The 17,527-nt window shown below is 35.5% G+C and overlaps 1 protein-coding gene across 4 annotated transcripts in view; it reads right to left on the reverse strand.

Annotated features, from left to right (window-relative positions):
• pacsin1a (protein kinase C and casein kinase substrate in neurons 1a) overlaps positions 1-17,527 on the reverse strand; it is a 40,129-nt gene that overhangs the window by 9,887 nt on the left and 12,715 nt on the right. For 2 of the 4 annotated variants that reach the window (XM_051097211.1, XM_051097213.1), the window contains exon 2: positions 4,992-5,112. In XM_051097211.1, the coding sequence (XP_050953168.1) occupies positions 4,992-5,051 (60 nt within the window). In that variant the 5' untranslated portion in view covers positions 5,052-5,112. Of the gene's footprint in view, positions 1-2,250; positions 2,507-4,991; positions 5,113-10,990; positions 11,173-17,527 lie in introns of those variants that run through there. The other 2 variants (XM_051097212.1, XM_051097214.1) reach the window with 2 other exon arrangements.

Raw genomic sequence — 17,527 nt, forward strand, 5'->3', positions numbered from 1 at the left:
CAACAGATATGCATATATGTTCTCTTCTGCTCACCAAGAATGCATTTATTTGATGTAAAATACAGTAAACGGCAATACTGTGAAATATTACAACTTAAAATAACTGTTTTCTATATATTCAATAGTAATTTATCTCTATGCTGCATTTTCAGCATCATTACTCCAGTCTTCAGTGTCCTTCAGAAATCATTCTAATATGCTGATTTGTTGCTCAAGAAACATTTCTGATTATTATCAATGAATACAATTACGCTGCCCAATATTTTTGTGAAAACCATGTGGATGCATTTTTTAGTATTCTGAGAATGTTACTTATTTGAAATGGAAATATTTGTAACATTGTAATATCTTTACTCTGACTTTTGATCCTTGCTGAATAAAAGTATTAATTTCTTAACAGGTGTATGTACATCTATTTCACAAGACAAAAATAATAACTGAATATACACAAATAATAGAGAAGAAAGAAAAGAAAAGAAAAGAAAAGAAAAGAAAAGAAAAGAAAAGAAAAGAAAAGAAAAGAAAAGAAAAAAAAAAAAAATCCCCCAAAATGTTTGAGTTACTCATACTGGAAAGACTATACAGTGTACTATTCTCTCTGGTGCCTGCAGGTGGCATAAGGAAGTGGAGAGGAATGAGTGCGGGTGATAGGAGGGGGATGGGACTCATTCTTGTGCATGTGAAGTTATGCAATGACTGCCACAGCTTTGTGTCCATGTGCTCCTAGAGCGCTAATCCTGCGCATCACTGCACTAACAATGACATCATAACCACACACAGCTCCAGGAAAGCTCAGTGAGGCTTTGAGTTTTAAAGAGATGGGTTTAAATGGATGAAAAAACACAATAGCCTCACTGCAGTTGCAATATCAGCTGGAATATATAAACAACACAGCTTTTCTGAATGCTTTTTAAGTGATTGAATATTGTTAAAATGCTAAAAAAATATACACATATAGCTCCATAGGGTATTATATAGTATATATTGCTTATGGTGCAGTAAGCGGTTAGCTCACTGTACAATCTTTACTTAATATTCATCAGTTTGTTTAGCTTAGTTGTAAAATCTCAGTTATCTATACTGTTTGTGCACTGCTACTCTGTAAACCTGTTAAGATACATTGACTTGTATGAGCGGGACAGTTCTGGTCTATTGGTTAGAGAGCTGGTCCTAGTAACCTGAAGATTGTGGGTTGGAGTCTCAGTACCACTAAGAAATGTGAGTGAAGGGAGTGAGTGAAAAGTGTTCTCATCCTCCCTCAAAACCCACAACTGAGGTGCCCTTGAGTAAAGCACCGAACCCCCAGTTGCTCCCCAGGTGGCGCAGTAAAAATGGCTGCCTATTGCTCTGTGTGTGTGTTTGTTAATCACTGCTTTGTATGTGCACTTGGATGGGTGAAGTGAAATACTTAGCTACATGTTATGTTTCTTTATACGAGAAACCATTTTGTCATTCTCTTTATTTTCACTTATTCCTTTTCAAATGTCAGAATGTTGTTGAAACGTCAAAACAACTGATTTTTGAAGAGATTATTGCTACCATTGGTTGGGATCTTGGAACTTTCTATAAATAAATGTATAATAATTATTCTCCAATCAGTACACTGGGGTTATAAGAAATCCCAGTTATCTATAGACGAGTTTGGAGTAGACGTCACAGTTACGTCACTTGCGGCTGTGCATGCATAGTGGTGGCAGAAAAACACTGGTAACAAGTGGAGGTAAACGGGTAAAATCCATGGAATAAGAGAAAAAAAAAGTGCTTTTTGATGCCAGAATCGGAATGCAGATCATTTTTATAGCATACTGTCGTCAAAGATGCCATTTGAAGTTAAACGCAAATGTTTAAACGGACAGACTATGGATGAAAACTGCTATGATTACTCTGCTTTTAAAGCATAAATTTGATTTAAACAATATGTCTACATAATATTCACATATGCTGTTCGTAGGGGACGCATTGTATTACCCCTACAGTTACAGCATGACATAATATTTAAATCTATTACTATTAACATTTTGCATAACATTTGTTTATTTTATCTTACAATTCTGACTTTTTTCTCACAAATGCAAGCTTATATCTGCTAGTTCAAGCTTTATAACTTTTTATAAAGATTTAACTCAATTGTTATTTTGTCCATTCTCGGGAAAAAAAGCCAGAGCCGAGGGGAAAAGAGAGAATGACAGAGATTTAATCTTTGAATTGTGAGAATAAAGTCAGAATTTTGAAATGTAAACTCAAATTTACCTTTTTGTATTCTTTTATTCCATGGCTCCATAGACTGCTACTTGAAAACCGTCATTTTCTGCAACCAGATAAGCTCCGCCCACAAAAAACGTCATCACTGTTTGCAAACACTGAATTGGTCTATGCTTTCAACGGAGGAGCACTGGCCTAATATAAATGGGCTGCTTTTTAAAATGATCTGGCTTCAAACTAGTTTATGGTTTCTCAACTCTGGCTCTCAAGGTTCACTTTCCTGCAGAGTTTATGTCCAACCCTAATCAAACACACCTGAACAAGCTAGTCGAGGTATTCAGGATCACTAGAAAGTTACACAGATCATTAGCTGTTAGCTGTTGTAGTAAAATTAAGTTATAGAATAAGAAAGCTGCTATTGATATATATGACCCTGGACCAGAAAGTCTTAAGTAGCAATAGCCAAAATTATAGATTTTTCTTTTATGCCAAAAGTCATTAGGATATTACATAAAGATCATGTTATATGAAGATATTTTGTAAATATACGGTAGGAAATCAATATCAATATATCAACTTAATTTTTGATTAGTAATATGCATTACTAAGAACTTCATTTGGACAACTATAAGGGTGATTTTCTCAATATTTCGATTTTTTTGCACCCTCAGATTACAGATTTTCAAATAGTTGTATCTCGGCCAAATATTGTCTTATCCTAACAAACCATGCATCAATGGAAAGCTTCAGCTTTCAGATGATGTATAAAACTCAGTTTCAAAAAACTGACCCTTATGACTGGTCCATGGTCACACATACACACAATAATTGTACAAACATCACACTATTCATGGGGTTAATATAATCCCCCATCTTGCAAGTGACCTTCAGTGTGTAAAACGGCGAGTCAGAAAGTCAGAAAATATTAAAACAAAGCAACAGCATAATATTTTACTGCTGCAATGCACTCTGGGAGTCAGCATAGTGCTTGTTTCTGACAACACTTAGCACTCAAGTTTTTAGTACCTGAGATTTCTATTTAACTTGATTTATTTAGTGAAACACACCTAAGTGTCGCTCATATGGCTAAACAAATGCAAACTTGTCAGATACTCATATATTCTGGTTACCTACCTGTACAAAGTTTTATTAAAGGGTTAGTTCACCGAAAAATGAAAACTAGCCCGTTATTTACTCACCCTCAAGGAATCCTAGGTGTATATGACTTTCTTCTTTCAGACGAATCCAATTGGAGTTATATTAAAAAATTGTCCTGGCTCTTCCAAGCTTTATAATGGCAGTGGGCTGGTGTTTCTGTTCATCAATCCAAAACAAGTCCAATAAAGTGCATCCATCTATAATAAAAAGTGCCTCATGGCTCGGGGGGGGTGAATAAAGGCCTCCTATAGTGAATCGACACATTTTTGTAAGAAAAATGTCCATATTTAAAATGTAATAATCACTTTTCTCTAGCTTCCGCTGACTGCTGTAAATGGAAGCCATTCCGGGCGGATGTCGGCGTTGCGCATGGCACCGCTGATCTTGTGAAAATCAACATTTGTTTACAGGAGCGAAGGAAGCAAAGTTTCCTTTAGCAAAGGAAAACCACTCTCCTCTTGGCTTATATCGAAATCCTCTGACATTTCTAATTCATAACTGTTGTTTTGTTTTGCCCTTTCCTTTGTGCTTCCACATTCATCACTTCTCACCGGCACATACACAATGCATATGTTGTAAATGTGGATGTTTTTCTTACAAAAACGCATCGATTCACTACAGAAGACCTTTATTCACCCACTGGAGTCGTGTAAGGCACTTTTTTATGGATTCACTTTATTGGACTTCTTTTGGACTGCCGAACAGAAACACCAGCCAACTGCCATAATAAAGCTTGGAAGAGGCAGGACCATTTTTAAAATAACTCCAATTGGATTTGTCTGAAAGAAGAAAGTAATCTAGGATCTAGGATGCCTTGAGAGTGAGTAAATCATGGGGTAATTTTCATTTTTGGGTGAACTAACCCTATAAGCTGTATCATCTCAATAACAATGAACTACTTTACTTGAATATTTTAAGGCAAACGATTTCTTTAGTTTTTCTTAGCAAAGTCAATTTATTACATTTCACAGTGTAGTATTTCATTCTGAACAACCTTTATAGCGCAGTTCTCCTTCTAGGCAGGTTTTACTACAGCGCTTTATCTCATATTCAGCTACACTGACCTTCACACAAGCTCAGATGAGTCATATCAGCCTGTAAATAAAAACTCATAGTAGCACACGCTGATGGGGCTTTTTTATTCACCATCAATAAGTCAGACACACGAAACTGGCACATCCACCACTTTCAGGCTGCAGTCAGGATGCAGGTGCTGCTCAATGCAGGTGCTGTTCTGGAACTCAACAGACCGTGTGCTGGAGTATCTACTTAAAAACTGCTACAAACAAAATCTACAAACAAAAACACACACAAAACACTAGGTCTGCATCGCTGTCTGAGCGCTGATTGAATATGCGATTACTTTGACATAATACTGACATGATGTTAAGTTTGTAATGGCTGCCAGAGCCTCACAAAGGGTGATGTGAAGGGCTCTGGCAACATCACAGGGGCCGACAGTGTCGTCTAAATGGAGCGCATTGTGAGCGATCTGGCAGATTCTGATACTGTGAACACAGCATCCTCCTGTTTTCCAACCATAGCTGGCGCAAACACAACACAACTATTGATGACCGGCTGAATAACTTAGCAGTGTAGCATTTGAAGGAAGGAAATGGTGCTCTTTGTACCTCCCAAAAGCTGTCCATGGCCTCATCAGAGATAGCGGATTCATCGTAAGAGCCAGACATGGTGCTGGGTGATGTGAAGCAAGACTGAACACGTCTGCAGAAAAGCGGACTTCCTCAAGCACTACAGAGAAAGAGACAGAGAAGACTTAATGTGTGAATGCCATTGCATTACAGAACAAAAGATGAAAACAGTTGGCAAATTGATTGTAAAAAAAGCAAAACATTTCACAAAACATTAGTTTGAACTGATAAAACACTAAATGAATTTAAAATCAAGAAAAAAAGCTTTGAAACTTTGTTTAGCTCCACAACAATGTTTACACTCGAGGAGAACTGACTTCACCCATCCACTGAAATAACCAATAGATTAGTTGATTTAAGGTCAAAAATGATTCAGAAAAGTTCATTCTGAAAGAAGTATTTGAGTACATCTGATACTCTGGTAGACATGCTGGTTTCAGAGCCTGTCCTTACTTAGGCAACCTGCTTCTTCATCAGTTTAACGGTAGGAAATTATATGAATGCATGCATAAAGCAAAACAAAAATGCACTCAAAGATACTCAAAGATGGTATACAAAAAAGAGAGGTGTTGACTATAAATAATGATAAATAAAGTTCAATCAAATTACAGCAAACTATTTTTGTCTGCTATTCGACTGAAATGAATTGTGTTAAGTCTAGCGTGTTAAGCACTGTTCGTGGTTATTCAGTTGCTGCACTGCAAATCTGCCAATTAGTAGGTCCCACCACTGTTTCCAGTGGATTAAACAGCATTAATTGGGTGACAGAGCTATGCAAAGAATCACATTGCCACAGGTCGCCACCCTGATCTTTATACATTTTGTGCCAGCACTACATTACTCTGGTTAGCAGCAGAATGAACAATGCAGTGCAAAACTACATAACATTATCATGTGATGATGCTCAGTCAGAGTTCAAGATGGAGAATACTTCATGAGCTTCAACAGTGTTCATTTTGTGTTTGTAGACAAATCAGACAACAAGTACTTTTAGAAATCAGGCAGCATTTATCCTGAGAGTATCATGAGGTAATTATTTTACATTTTTGCATTCCCTTGTGAAAAAGAAGTGTGTCACTGTAATGCACTTGTAGTGTACTTCAGATACAATATATCATATAAATTAAATTGCATTTTAATTTTAAAGTACATTACATTGTTTTAAAAATCTTTTGTCATGCTTTAAAGTAGTACACTTATTTGATGTGTTGACTAACATACTAAAGCACAGATATGGGTTATGGGTTTAACTGTATTTGATATCACACTGACAGTTAATATATATTAAAAGTATTAAATTGCTACAAAAATCTAATTACAAATATATGTATACATGATATATAAGTTGCAGTAGAAATTACTTTAAAGTACACTACCAGTGAAGTTCTTGAACAGTAGGATTTTTAAAGTTTTTTAAAGAAGTCTCTTCTGCTCACCAAGCCTGCAATTGTTTGATCCAAAATACAGCAAAAACAGTAATATTGTTAAATATTTTTACTATTTAAAACAAATGCTTTCTATTTGAAATGTTAAAATGTTTATGTTAAAATGTAATTTATTCCAGTGATCAAAGCTAAATTTTCAACATCACTACTCCAGTCTTCAGTGTCACATGATCCTTTAGAAATCATTCTTATGTTTATTTGCTGTTCAAAAACATTTTTTTTTTTAATATTATTAATATTTAAAACAGTTGAGTCCATTTATTCAAGATTCTTTGATGAATAGAAAGATCCAAAGATCAGTATTTGTCTAAAATAAAAAGCTTTTGTAACACTACCATTTAAAAGCTTGGGATTTGTATTTCATATAAAGTAAATCTGAATTTTGCTTTCTTTCAAAGAAAATTATTCCTAAGTACTCTTTTCAAAAGTTCACTTCTTTTTCACAAGGGTTTAGCAAATGAGTCATATCAGCCAGGTGTAAATCCAAAGCAACTCCGCAGTCCAAATATTACTTGTCAAAAGAAAACAAACCATTGTGGCATATATTGTTAAAAATAAAATAAAAATAAAACAATTATATATATATTATATATTTTTATTATATATATATATATATATATATATATATATATATATATATATTTTTTTTTTTTTAATAAATCAATAAAAATAAAAATAAACCAGATCCTGTGTGACCCAATCTACCCCCCCCCCAAAAAAAAACAAAAAAAAAACACACAGGCTTCACAAACCTAGAAGTATATCTGAGACAAATATCCATAGATTGATATCACAGTAAACCTGGACCCCTGAGCAATGGAAAAGTGAATATGGTTTAATGAGTCTTTAACCCAGTTTCTAAAACCCAAATTCCTTAAGCCCACAATGTCTGATGACACACATTAGGCACAACAGAGGACCCGTAGTGACACAGACAGCCATCTTGTAAGAGATCGCTCCTCAAGTAAATAATTGGGAATGTCTACACTAATTTCTGAAAAAGTTGTACTATACAAAAAACAAACTGTATTAGACAATTACAAGTGTTTAAACTGAATAAATTAACTTTATTTTGCTCAACCTAATGTCAAATTACCTAGTTATTTCACTTTAACACATATTTATTCTCACGGCAAGCATGAAAATCAACACAACCACTCTTAAAAGTCTCACTGACTTGAAATAGAATTACCATCATTACATGTCATGAATCCATATCCATTTCACAAATATTATGTCTGATGTGTGGTATATGCTTCAGCACATTCAAAACCCCTGCCAAGGAAATTTGGATGAGCCCCCATGTTACACAGCAGACATGATGATGACTGACTCATTCATTACATATCTCATTTATGATCACACAGTCACCATTATTATATTATATAATAAAAACATAGAGACGATGATATCAGCAATAGCATTGTTTTCAGTGTCAGGACAACAGCTCTGTTTTAGTACATGTAATAATACTAATATTAATATTTAATGATTTCAACAGTGAGACAGTCCATATTCAGCTGTCATTCATTCAGATTATCAGGAACAAAGTGAAAGGATGTTGTGTCTCTGCTAGAGACGCCTTTGAGAGAAATTCAATAAGAATACAGGGCCATTTATACTAAGGATGATAATAATAAAGATATCGATGGTCACATTTTATTTTAAGGTCCAGTTCTTGCTATTAACAAACCATTAACTACGGCTTTTGCTTCAATAAACTCCCAATTTGCTGCTTATTAGAAGTTAGTAATATAACTGTTAAGTTCAGGTATTGACTTTAATGATCTAGAGTATTTAAAGCTGAAGCATAAAATAAACAGAACATTATGCTAATATAATTACCATGACAGTTATTTCACCTGGTGCAGGCCTTCATACTAAGAAAATTAAGCAAAATCTATGCTGAAAGCATGGCACAGTTTCCCATCTTGCAGGTGAGCTCTTGGTTGCGTGAGATTTACCAGACTGCATTTTGATCCAGACACCTCAATTTGCTCTGTAATATGTTGAGAGTGTGCTAGTCTAAATTAGATATATATCTGGATATATGCCTGGGTAAATAACCTTACTTTGATGAATTATTGCTGCTATGATAAACAGAGCGTGCAAACAAACATCTCTTTTCAAACTTGCACAAGGTTAAATGCAGCAGATAAAGTGTTGTTCACTGTGAATAAGGCAAAATCTTTAAAGTGACAAATATGCACAGATAAAGACGTGTGTTGGTGCTGAAAAGATAAACAGTTACTTTATTTACATATGAATGTCACAATGTCATACCAGAACAGATCACTATGTGCATTAAATGTAATACATTTCTATTAAAGGACACTTATTATGCCCCTTTTTACAAGATGTAATATAAATCTCATGTGTCCCCTGAATGTGTCTGTGAAGTTTCAGCTCAAAATACCCTACAGATAATTTCTCCCCACCCCCTTTTCCAGAACAGGGCTGTGCCTTTACATCTCATAACTCAGATACTCTATCTGAGTAGTTTTGACTATCGGTTCTATCATGCTGAAATCATGCTAAACACACACATCGGAAGCACACACACTACGTTCTCTTTCACACACAAGTTTATGTTAAAAACATGTATAAGTTATAAAAACACAGTAGGTTATCTCTGTGAAATTAAACAGCTGGGAAATAAATTGCATGTTTATATTAGATATTAAGTGACAGCAGCGTAATATACAGTCTACACTGTTAATATGACCCAAACAATAAAATAAATGCAGAATCACTCACTGCTCTGGACTAAATAACATCTATAGCTGTGATATGAAGATATTTCTTGAGTTATTTGAGTGGGTGGATTTGTGTCATTATAGGGTGTTTGTGTACACAAACTGCCAACACACATTCATGTTCAAACAACATGTAAAAGTGAATCATGCATAATAGCTGCCCTTTAAATGCCAATGGATGAACTTTTAGAGTGTTCCTGACCCACATATGTAGGACTTAATCTGTAATTTATATTACAAACGTATGCAATTTCATAATTACTTCTGTTATCTTTGAATTATTGGTTAATGTGTGCTGCCAAATGTACTGACAAGCACTTATGGTAAACTTACACTTTTTACAATTTTTTATTGAAATATGTATGTTAACACACCAGAACAAGCAAACTTCTTTAAAGCATGGAAAAAGAAAATGAAAAAAAAGATAATGAAAGTGTCGCAAGAGGATGGTGAATAATTGTAAGTAGTTAGTAAATAAGACAATAAGGTTTGTGCACTGATATTGCGTGCATAAGTGATTTATGTTTTTGTTTTGCTATTTTGTTTTGCAGAATTCAATAATGAACTTCCTTTAACTGAAAATTGAGTTTTTACTATTGTCCTTTTCCATTATTGACACTATTTTCCTATTTAATACTGTAAAGCAGCTTTGACACGATCTGTATTGTTAAAAGCGATATATAAAAAGTTAACCAAAATGTCATGCTAATAAAGCAATATGAATTGAACCGAACTGAACTGAACTGAACTGAATTGAACTGAATTGAATTGAGTGACACAACGGTGTAGTGAATTTACACAAGTGTTGTCTGAAAAATAATTGCTGCCTGTAAACTTTGACATTTTATTAGAACATTTTACAAACTGACTAATTACAGTGATTAGACCCAGTGTAACCTGTCAGGGAGTCAGGAAAACACTGACATAAATTGTTGCCAGCATATGATAAACTATTATCATAATTATATATTATCATAAGACAAGACTGTGCAGTAACCTGAATTGCTTACTGCAAAGCATGCTGAATCTACTGCTGTATCTGTTATTGTTTTGTAATGATGAGTTTTGGATTATCCATTTAGCTCTGTAAGTGTACTAACACAAGGTTTTTTTTTTTGTTAGTTGTATACTGATATTGAGACATGTAGAATAGTGTCCGATATAGACTATGGAGAAAGTCTCCACCCTCTGTGTAGATTACAGCTCTGCTCACTCTCAACCACCTTCATGAGACGCACAGGAGGATTTTTCAACAGTACTGAAGGACTTCACACATATCCTGCATACTTTTAACTTTTTTCCAGTCACACCTTAGTTTAGGAACGAGTTCTCACCATTAACTTACTTTTAACTGTGACTTCAACCTCAATAAACTCCTAAATGGCTGGTTATTATCAGTTAATAAGGTAGCTGTTAAGAACTGGCCCCTAAACTAAAGTGTTACAAAAGTGTTAAAGTGTTTTTTTTCCTTTTCCATCCACTCCGTATCACCCATTTAAAACAAGGGAAATACAATAGAATTCATACGCAGTCACAAATAATATTAACAAAGCTAATTTTAAGCATTTAATCAAACACTTTCAGATCAAAAAGAGCATAACATGTCAGTGAAGTGTGATCAAACATTTGAGTTGTAGACTTTCCAAATATGCAGTGGTTTTAAATAACAGATCTACTCCAAATGACAAAAGTCCCATAGCAGAACCAACCACAAGGAAAAAACACTTCTGTTCAAGTATCCAGCTCTTTGTTTTGATGAAACAAACTATGAACTTACCACCGGTGAACCCATTCATAAACAAAGGCAGGAGCTTTTAAGAGTAAAATAATCCAGATATCATTACACAGGTCTGGCCCGTGATATTATCGGCCTTTATTGCTTTAGTTCAGTACTTGATTCTTATGCGTTCTTGGTTGTGGAGTGCGTCTGGAGCTCATGCACAGGATAATCCTGCAGTGTTCCACTTGAATGGCTTAGACAGCATGAGGCGAGGGGTTACGGGGAGGAGCGAGAGAACGAAACACAGAGAGAAAGAGAGAGAGAGAGGGGAGCGGGTCGGGCTGGGAGAGGCTGTGATCACACCAGCACACTGGGGAACATTGTGATGGAAAGCTGCTGCGTTGCTCTGGTGAGGGGAAATTTGTGCACTTGCTTTGTGTTTTTAAGATGAAGCTGTGGCACCCATCACATTTTGTAAAATTAAACTCAACAATCACAAACAATCTCACCAAAGCAGTCCAAATGACAAACAACAGAAAGGATGCTCTCAAACAGCCAACCTTCAAAGATAAATGACAATAACAACATCACTGCTTTAGCAGTACTACAGTCATCTGGATACATCAGGAAAATAGTATCCACTCTTGTGAAAAAGTAATTGTACTGAATGTGCACTAAAAAAATGTACTTGCCGAAAATATGTTAATGAAAGGCTACTTAAGTGAACTTAAATAGACTGTTTTCATAAACTGACGGTTTCTTAACACACTGTGCACTTTGTAAAAATGTCAAATTAAAAGTTTTAAATTGCATTTTTAAGGAGAAGGCCACTTCCAGAAGAAAAAATTACAGATAATGTACTCACCCCATTCTCATCCAAGATGTTTATGTCTTTCTTTCTTCAGTCGTAAAGAAATCATGTTTTTTGAGGAAAACATTTCAGCATTTTTTCTCCATATAATGAACTGATATGGTGCCCCGATTTTGAACTTCCAAAATGCAGTTTAAATGCGGCTTCAAACGATCCCAAATGCAGTTATAAACGATCCCAGTCGAGGAAGAAGGGTCTTATCTAGCGAAACGATCGGTTATTTTCATTAAAAAAATACAATTTAAATACTTTTTAATCTCAAAAACTTGTTTTGTCTTACTCTCCCTGAACTCTGTGTATTCTGGCTCAAGACAGTTAGGGTATGTCGAAAAACTCCAATTGTATTTTCTCCCTCAACTTCAAAAATCATTTCAAAATCATCCTACATCACTGCAGAAGTACCGACCCAGTCTTTGTAAAGTGAACATGCAAAGATCATCAAACTAGTGATGGGTTGTTCTTGAACGATTCGTTCATTTTGAACGAATCTTTAATGTGACTCAGGAAGAACGAGTCGTCTCGGGGAGTGATTCGTTCAGTCGCGCATGCGCAACATCCTATTAGGTTCTGTACTGGAATTAGTTCAACTGTTTTAGAGTCGTTCGTTCACCTTATGGGGCTGTCACGTGATGAACGAACGACTCAAACCCGAGGACTCGAGAAATGAACTAATCAATTCTCTTTCCGGCTCAGACTGCATAGGTTAACATTACGGGGATGTCACGTGATGAACGAACGACTCGAACCCGAAGACTCGAGAGACGAACTAATCAATTCTCTTTCCGGCTCAGACTGCGTTGGTTAGCTAATTGGGCTGTCACGTGATGAACGAACGACTCAAACCTGAAAACTTGTCAGATAAGAGGTGAGGTGAGCGAATCATAGACTAAAGACCCAGGTAAACAATGAATTAATATTTTCTGTTTCTTATAGCATTATAGTTTTGTTTTGTTTGTAGTGTGATCAACGTTTGTGTAAGCAGTAGATGTGTTAGGGAAGTAAAACGTAACATTTTAATTATATTTTGCTAAAATGAACGAAATGACTCGGAAAAAGATTCGTTCATTTTGCTGAACGAGACTCAAAGGACCGAGTTGGTAAAATGATCCGAACTTCCCATCACTACATCAAACATCCTTAACAAAAAAGGTAAAACAGTGATATAGGACGATTTTGAAGTTGAGGGAGAACATGAGATGGGAGTTTTTCGACATACACTAACTGTCATGAACCGGAACACAAACAGTTCAGGCAGAGCAAGAGAAGACGAGTGTTTGACATTAAAAAGTATATAAATTGTATTATTTTTATTAAAATAACCGATGGTTTCACTAGATAAAACCCTTCTTCTTCGGCTGGGATCATTTACAACCGCATTTGTGATCGTTTGAAGCCGCATTTAAACTGCATTTTGGAAGTTCAAACTCGGGGCACCATATCAGTCCATTATATGGAGAAAAATGCCAAAATGTTTTCCTCAAAAAACATAATTTCTTTACGACTGAAGAAAGAAAGACATGAATATTTTGGATGACAAGGGGGTGAGTACATTATCTGTAAATTGTATTCTGGAAGTGGACTTCTCCTTTAAGTTTAGATGCTGCTTTGGATTAAGGGATCTAAAATATAATCATGCTAGTGCATCCATTATGCTAGTAATATGCATGCTAACAAGCAACTAGTTAATAGTAAGAATTGGGTAACACTTTATTTTACGGTTTCATAACTAGTTGCTTATTAGCATGCATATTACTAGAATATTAGCCGTTTATTAGTACTAATTAAGCACATATTAATGCCTTATTCTACATGACCTTATTCTACATTTCTAATCCTACCCAATACCTAAACTTAACAACTACATTACTAATTATTAATAAGCAGCAAATTAGGAATTTATTGAGGGAAAAGTCATAGTTAATAGTGAATAAGTGTTCCCTGTTCTAAAGTGTTACCAAGAATGGTTCCCTAAACTAAACCAAATACTTAAATACAAATATATTTAAATACATGCCAAAAATGAAATGACAATAATACTTTAGAATAGAGAACACTTACTCACTATTAACTATGACTTTTGCCTCAATAAACTCCTAATTTGCTGCTTATTAATAGTTAGTAAGATAGTTGTTAAGTTCAGGTACTGGGTATGATTAGGGATGTAGAATACGTTCACGCAGAATAGGTGCTTTATAAGTACTAATAAACAGCCAATATGTTAATAATAAGCATGTTAATAAGCAACTAGTTAACAGTGAGAATTGTTCTCTATACTAAAGTGTTACCCAGATCTCAATCCATACAATGCTTACAATGCATCACAATGCTGTTAACGTGCAATGGCGTGAAAATCACTGTATTTCCTAATTGCCTGAAAAATCTGCACCCAAGTTAACATAAGGTAACAGTACAAACAAGATGGTTTAACTATCATCAGAGATGCTTCATTCACAGCATGTCTAATGTGTCTAATGTCTCTCACTGCTTAATTAAACCTGCAAGCAGCCAGAGAAATAACACCAGGTTCCTGAAGCGAAACCTCCACAGGCTTGGACTCTAACAGAGGTGACAACTTAAATCAATCCAGTAATGAAATGAGGGAATAGTCAAGTGAACTGAAGGGACAATGGTCTGTTTGACATGAATTGACACAGACAGACGGAGAGAGAGACAGTGTCTGATGGAGTGCAGAAAGACACTTTCATGTCATTATTAACGCAACACAATCACATTGACAACAATGAGAACGCATGCCATACGTGACAAAGACAGCCTGTTGATTTGCCACTCTTCAGAATTCATTTCAGATATTTAACATGACTTTGTTTACTGTCATCTGTCAGTCTTTCCTTTATTTACTAGGACTGCCAATCTATTACATATTTGAATCCAATTAAGGTAACATTTATATTAGGGAACGCATATGCACTATTAACTAAGTGTTTTCCCCCAGTAAACTCCTAATTCAGTGCTTAATGACAGTAGTTGATGTACAAATTATATTCTGGTATTGGGTAGGATTAATATGTGCTTTATAAGTATTAATAAACAGCCAATATGCTAGTAATATGCATGCTAATAAGCACCTATTTAATAATGAATAGTATTCCCTAATCTAAAGTGTTGTGTTACCTAAATTAATTAAATAATAAGCAATAATCACAATGAATGAATGAATGTATCAGTAAATATATCAATATATAAACATACATTAATTCAAATACTCTTCATTTAAGTCATTATATATAATTGCTATGTAACTGTTGGACTGCAGTTGGACTGGTTTGCAATATGTGTTAGGCTGACATGCAGATTCACAAAAATATGTTTTAATATTTCCAACTTGATTTGTCCATAGTATTTATGTTTACCAGCTACTTCTATCCACTGCAATTTGTAGTGCATTCAAACTATATGTTTTTGTCACTATGTGAGTTCCCTGTTAAACAGGCCTGCAGCCTTGTCATCACTAGCATTGTGGTCCACCAGCTACAGGAATACCAAAGAAATTAGCGTTAAATGCTAAAGGACGTTCTGTAGGGACAGAGGGGGAAATGGGATCAGGACACATAATAATTGGGACTCTGACTTGTGCTGTCCACATGAGAGCCATAATTCATTTCTGCAGCAGATATGCTTAATGCTGCACCACTTTTGTTACAAGAACTAGTACATATTATCACTGTTTCTTGGAGTGAGGTCATTAGGATGGTTTTCTTTGAAAAAAGGGACTAGGTGAAGTGTTAACAGATGCCTAGTGAATGAAAACTACTGCACATACATGTAAACCTATTATAGTAAGCAGATTTCAGAGACTGCTGCTAAATATATCACACACATCTACCTGTAGCAACTGTGTTTGGAGGGTTTTGTGCAGACAAGTCTTATGCATTTACTCAAATGCACTGTCTGAACCATAAGAGACTATTAGATATTGAAGAGCTATTTATTATCCCCCCTTTGAAACTTTTTATATGTAAAATAGACTGCGTTAGAGCATAAATGCAAAAGCAATAAGTGCATTCATAATGCATGCTCTCTCTTTTTATATGCTAACACTCATTGCATTGCATGCAAACTCCTGTTTATTACATGCAAAATTCATTTCTATACAGAATTAATTACAGAAATGCACAAAGAATGTGAAACAACTGAAAATGGAATTAACAGTTCATTTTTGGAATAAGTTAATTAGATTACTTTTGTGCAAAAATCACTCACAGCATTGTGTTATGATTTGCACTGCCTACCCTGACTCACTGCATTCAAAACAGTCATTTCTGTTTATTAAAATGCTAAAGGTGTCCTTTACTGGATACATCCCCGCTCCTCTCTATCATTAAAAGCTCATATAATGGTCCACTCCATCATTTGATAAATTACTACTGCCATGATTGCTAGATAAAGTCTCTTTTAAATAAAAATCTGTTTGCTTTGCACAGGTGGTAATAGCGCACTGCTAATAGTGGCAGACAAATGAAGCACAATCTATAATAAGCCTCATTTACATAAAAAGGGGACTTAATTTAAATGGCACAATGCAGAGAAAACATAATTTTGCATTTATTTAACATAATATTAAAACAATCTTGACAAGGTTTCTGTCTTTCTTCATTCAAGGGGATATGAAGATATGAGTATAAACAGTCTGGTCACACTTTAGTTTGGGAACCAGTTCTCTCTATAAACTATTTACTATGATTTATGCCTCAGTAAACTCTTAATTTGCTGCATATTAATAGTTAGTAGGGTAGTTGTTAAGTTTAGGTATGGGGCATGATGAAGAGATCTAAAATATGGTCTGCAAATATCTTTCTGCAGATTTTTTCTTACAAGGGGCTGAGTACAAAAAGAGAGAGATGAAAGTGCAGTTTTATGTGAGGTGTAGCAAGTGCTGTGAAGTGATATGGAGAGGGAGGAGAGTAAGAGGCCGATCCCGCAGGTGAGTTCTGGCTACAGTCCATTATCTAAGCAGCTCAGAGCAGAGACGCCACAGCTAATATCTGAGGAGCTTACAGCATGTAAGAAAAGCATGCTGGGAGTTGCCAGGAGACAGTGCTCCCTCAGATAGAGCTTTCATCAGAAGCAGCCTGATAGGCTGAACCGTGATTAAGCAAGTCATGTGACTGGAGGTTCAGGGGGTCTGATGTAATGTGGAAGAACGGCCATTAAGAGATTAATCATCAGAGTGTGTGTGTGTATGTGTGATCCTCTGGAAACACGGTGATTGTTAGCAACATCTAGTTTCCGGGCTGATTTTGTAAATTGCTAAGCACAAGCAAGCTAACATGAAGACTGCTTTTGGCCTGATAATGTGAGGCGATCTGGTGGATAGACTCCCCCTTAAGATGTTCGGTGGTTTATCCCAAACTCTGCACGTCACACACTCGTAACGCTGCTCCCAACAGGATGTTGGCAAGAGAAGAAGTGGCCAAAATCAAGACACCAGAAATGGAAAGAGAAACAAGAGAAGGATGAGAGCAGTAGATGGACGACTTTCAAGGCTACAGTCTTTCTTGGTTTCTTTTTAATGCAGTTTTATCAGTGTCATCACGCCTTACTTTTATGAGAGTACAGTCACCGACACAGTGACGAGACCAATTACTTTGTATTTGTACATTGTCACTGCAAAACTTTGCACTGTAAAATCTTTGTTAAAAATGTACAACTTTTTCAAATTATTACATATTTTGACATTACATTTTATCACAATAATCAGTTCT

This window comes from Labeo rohita, chromosome 23 (genome assembly GCF_022985175.1).
Source record: "Labeo rohita strain BAU-BD-2019 chromosome 23, IGBB_LRoh.1.0, whole genome shotgun sequence".
Taxonomy (NCBI): Eukaryota; Metazoa; Chordata; class Actinopteri; order Cypriniformes; family Cyprinidae; genus Labeo; species Labeo rohita.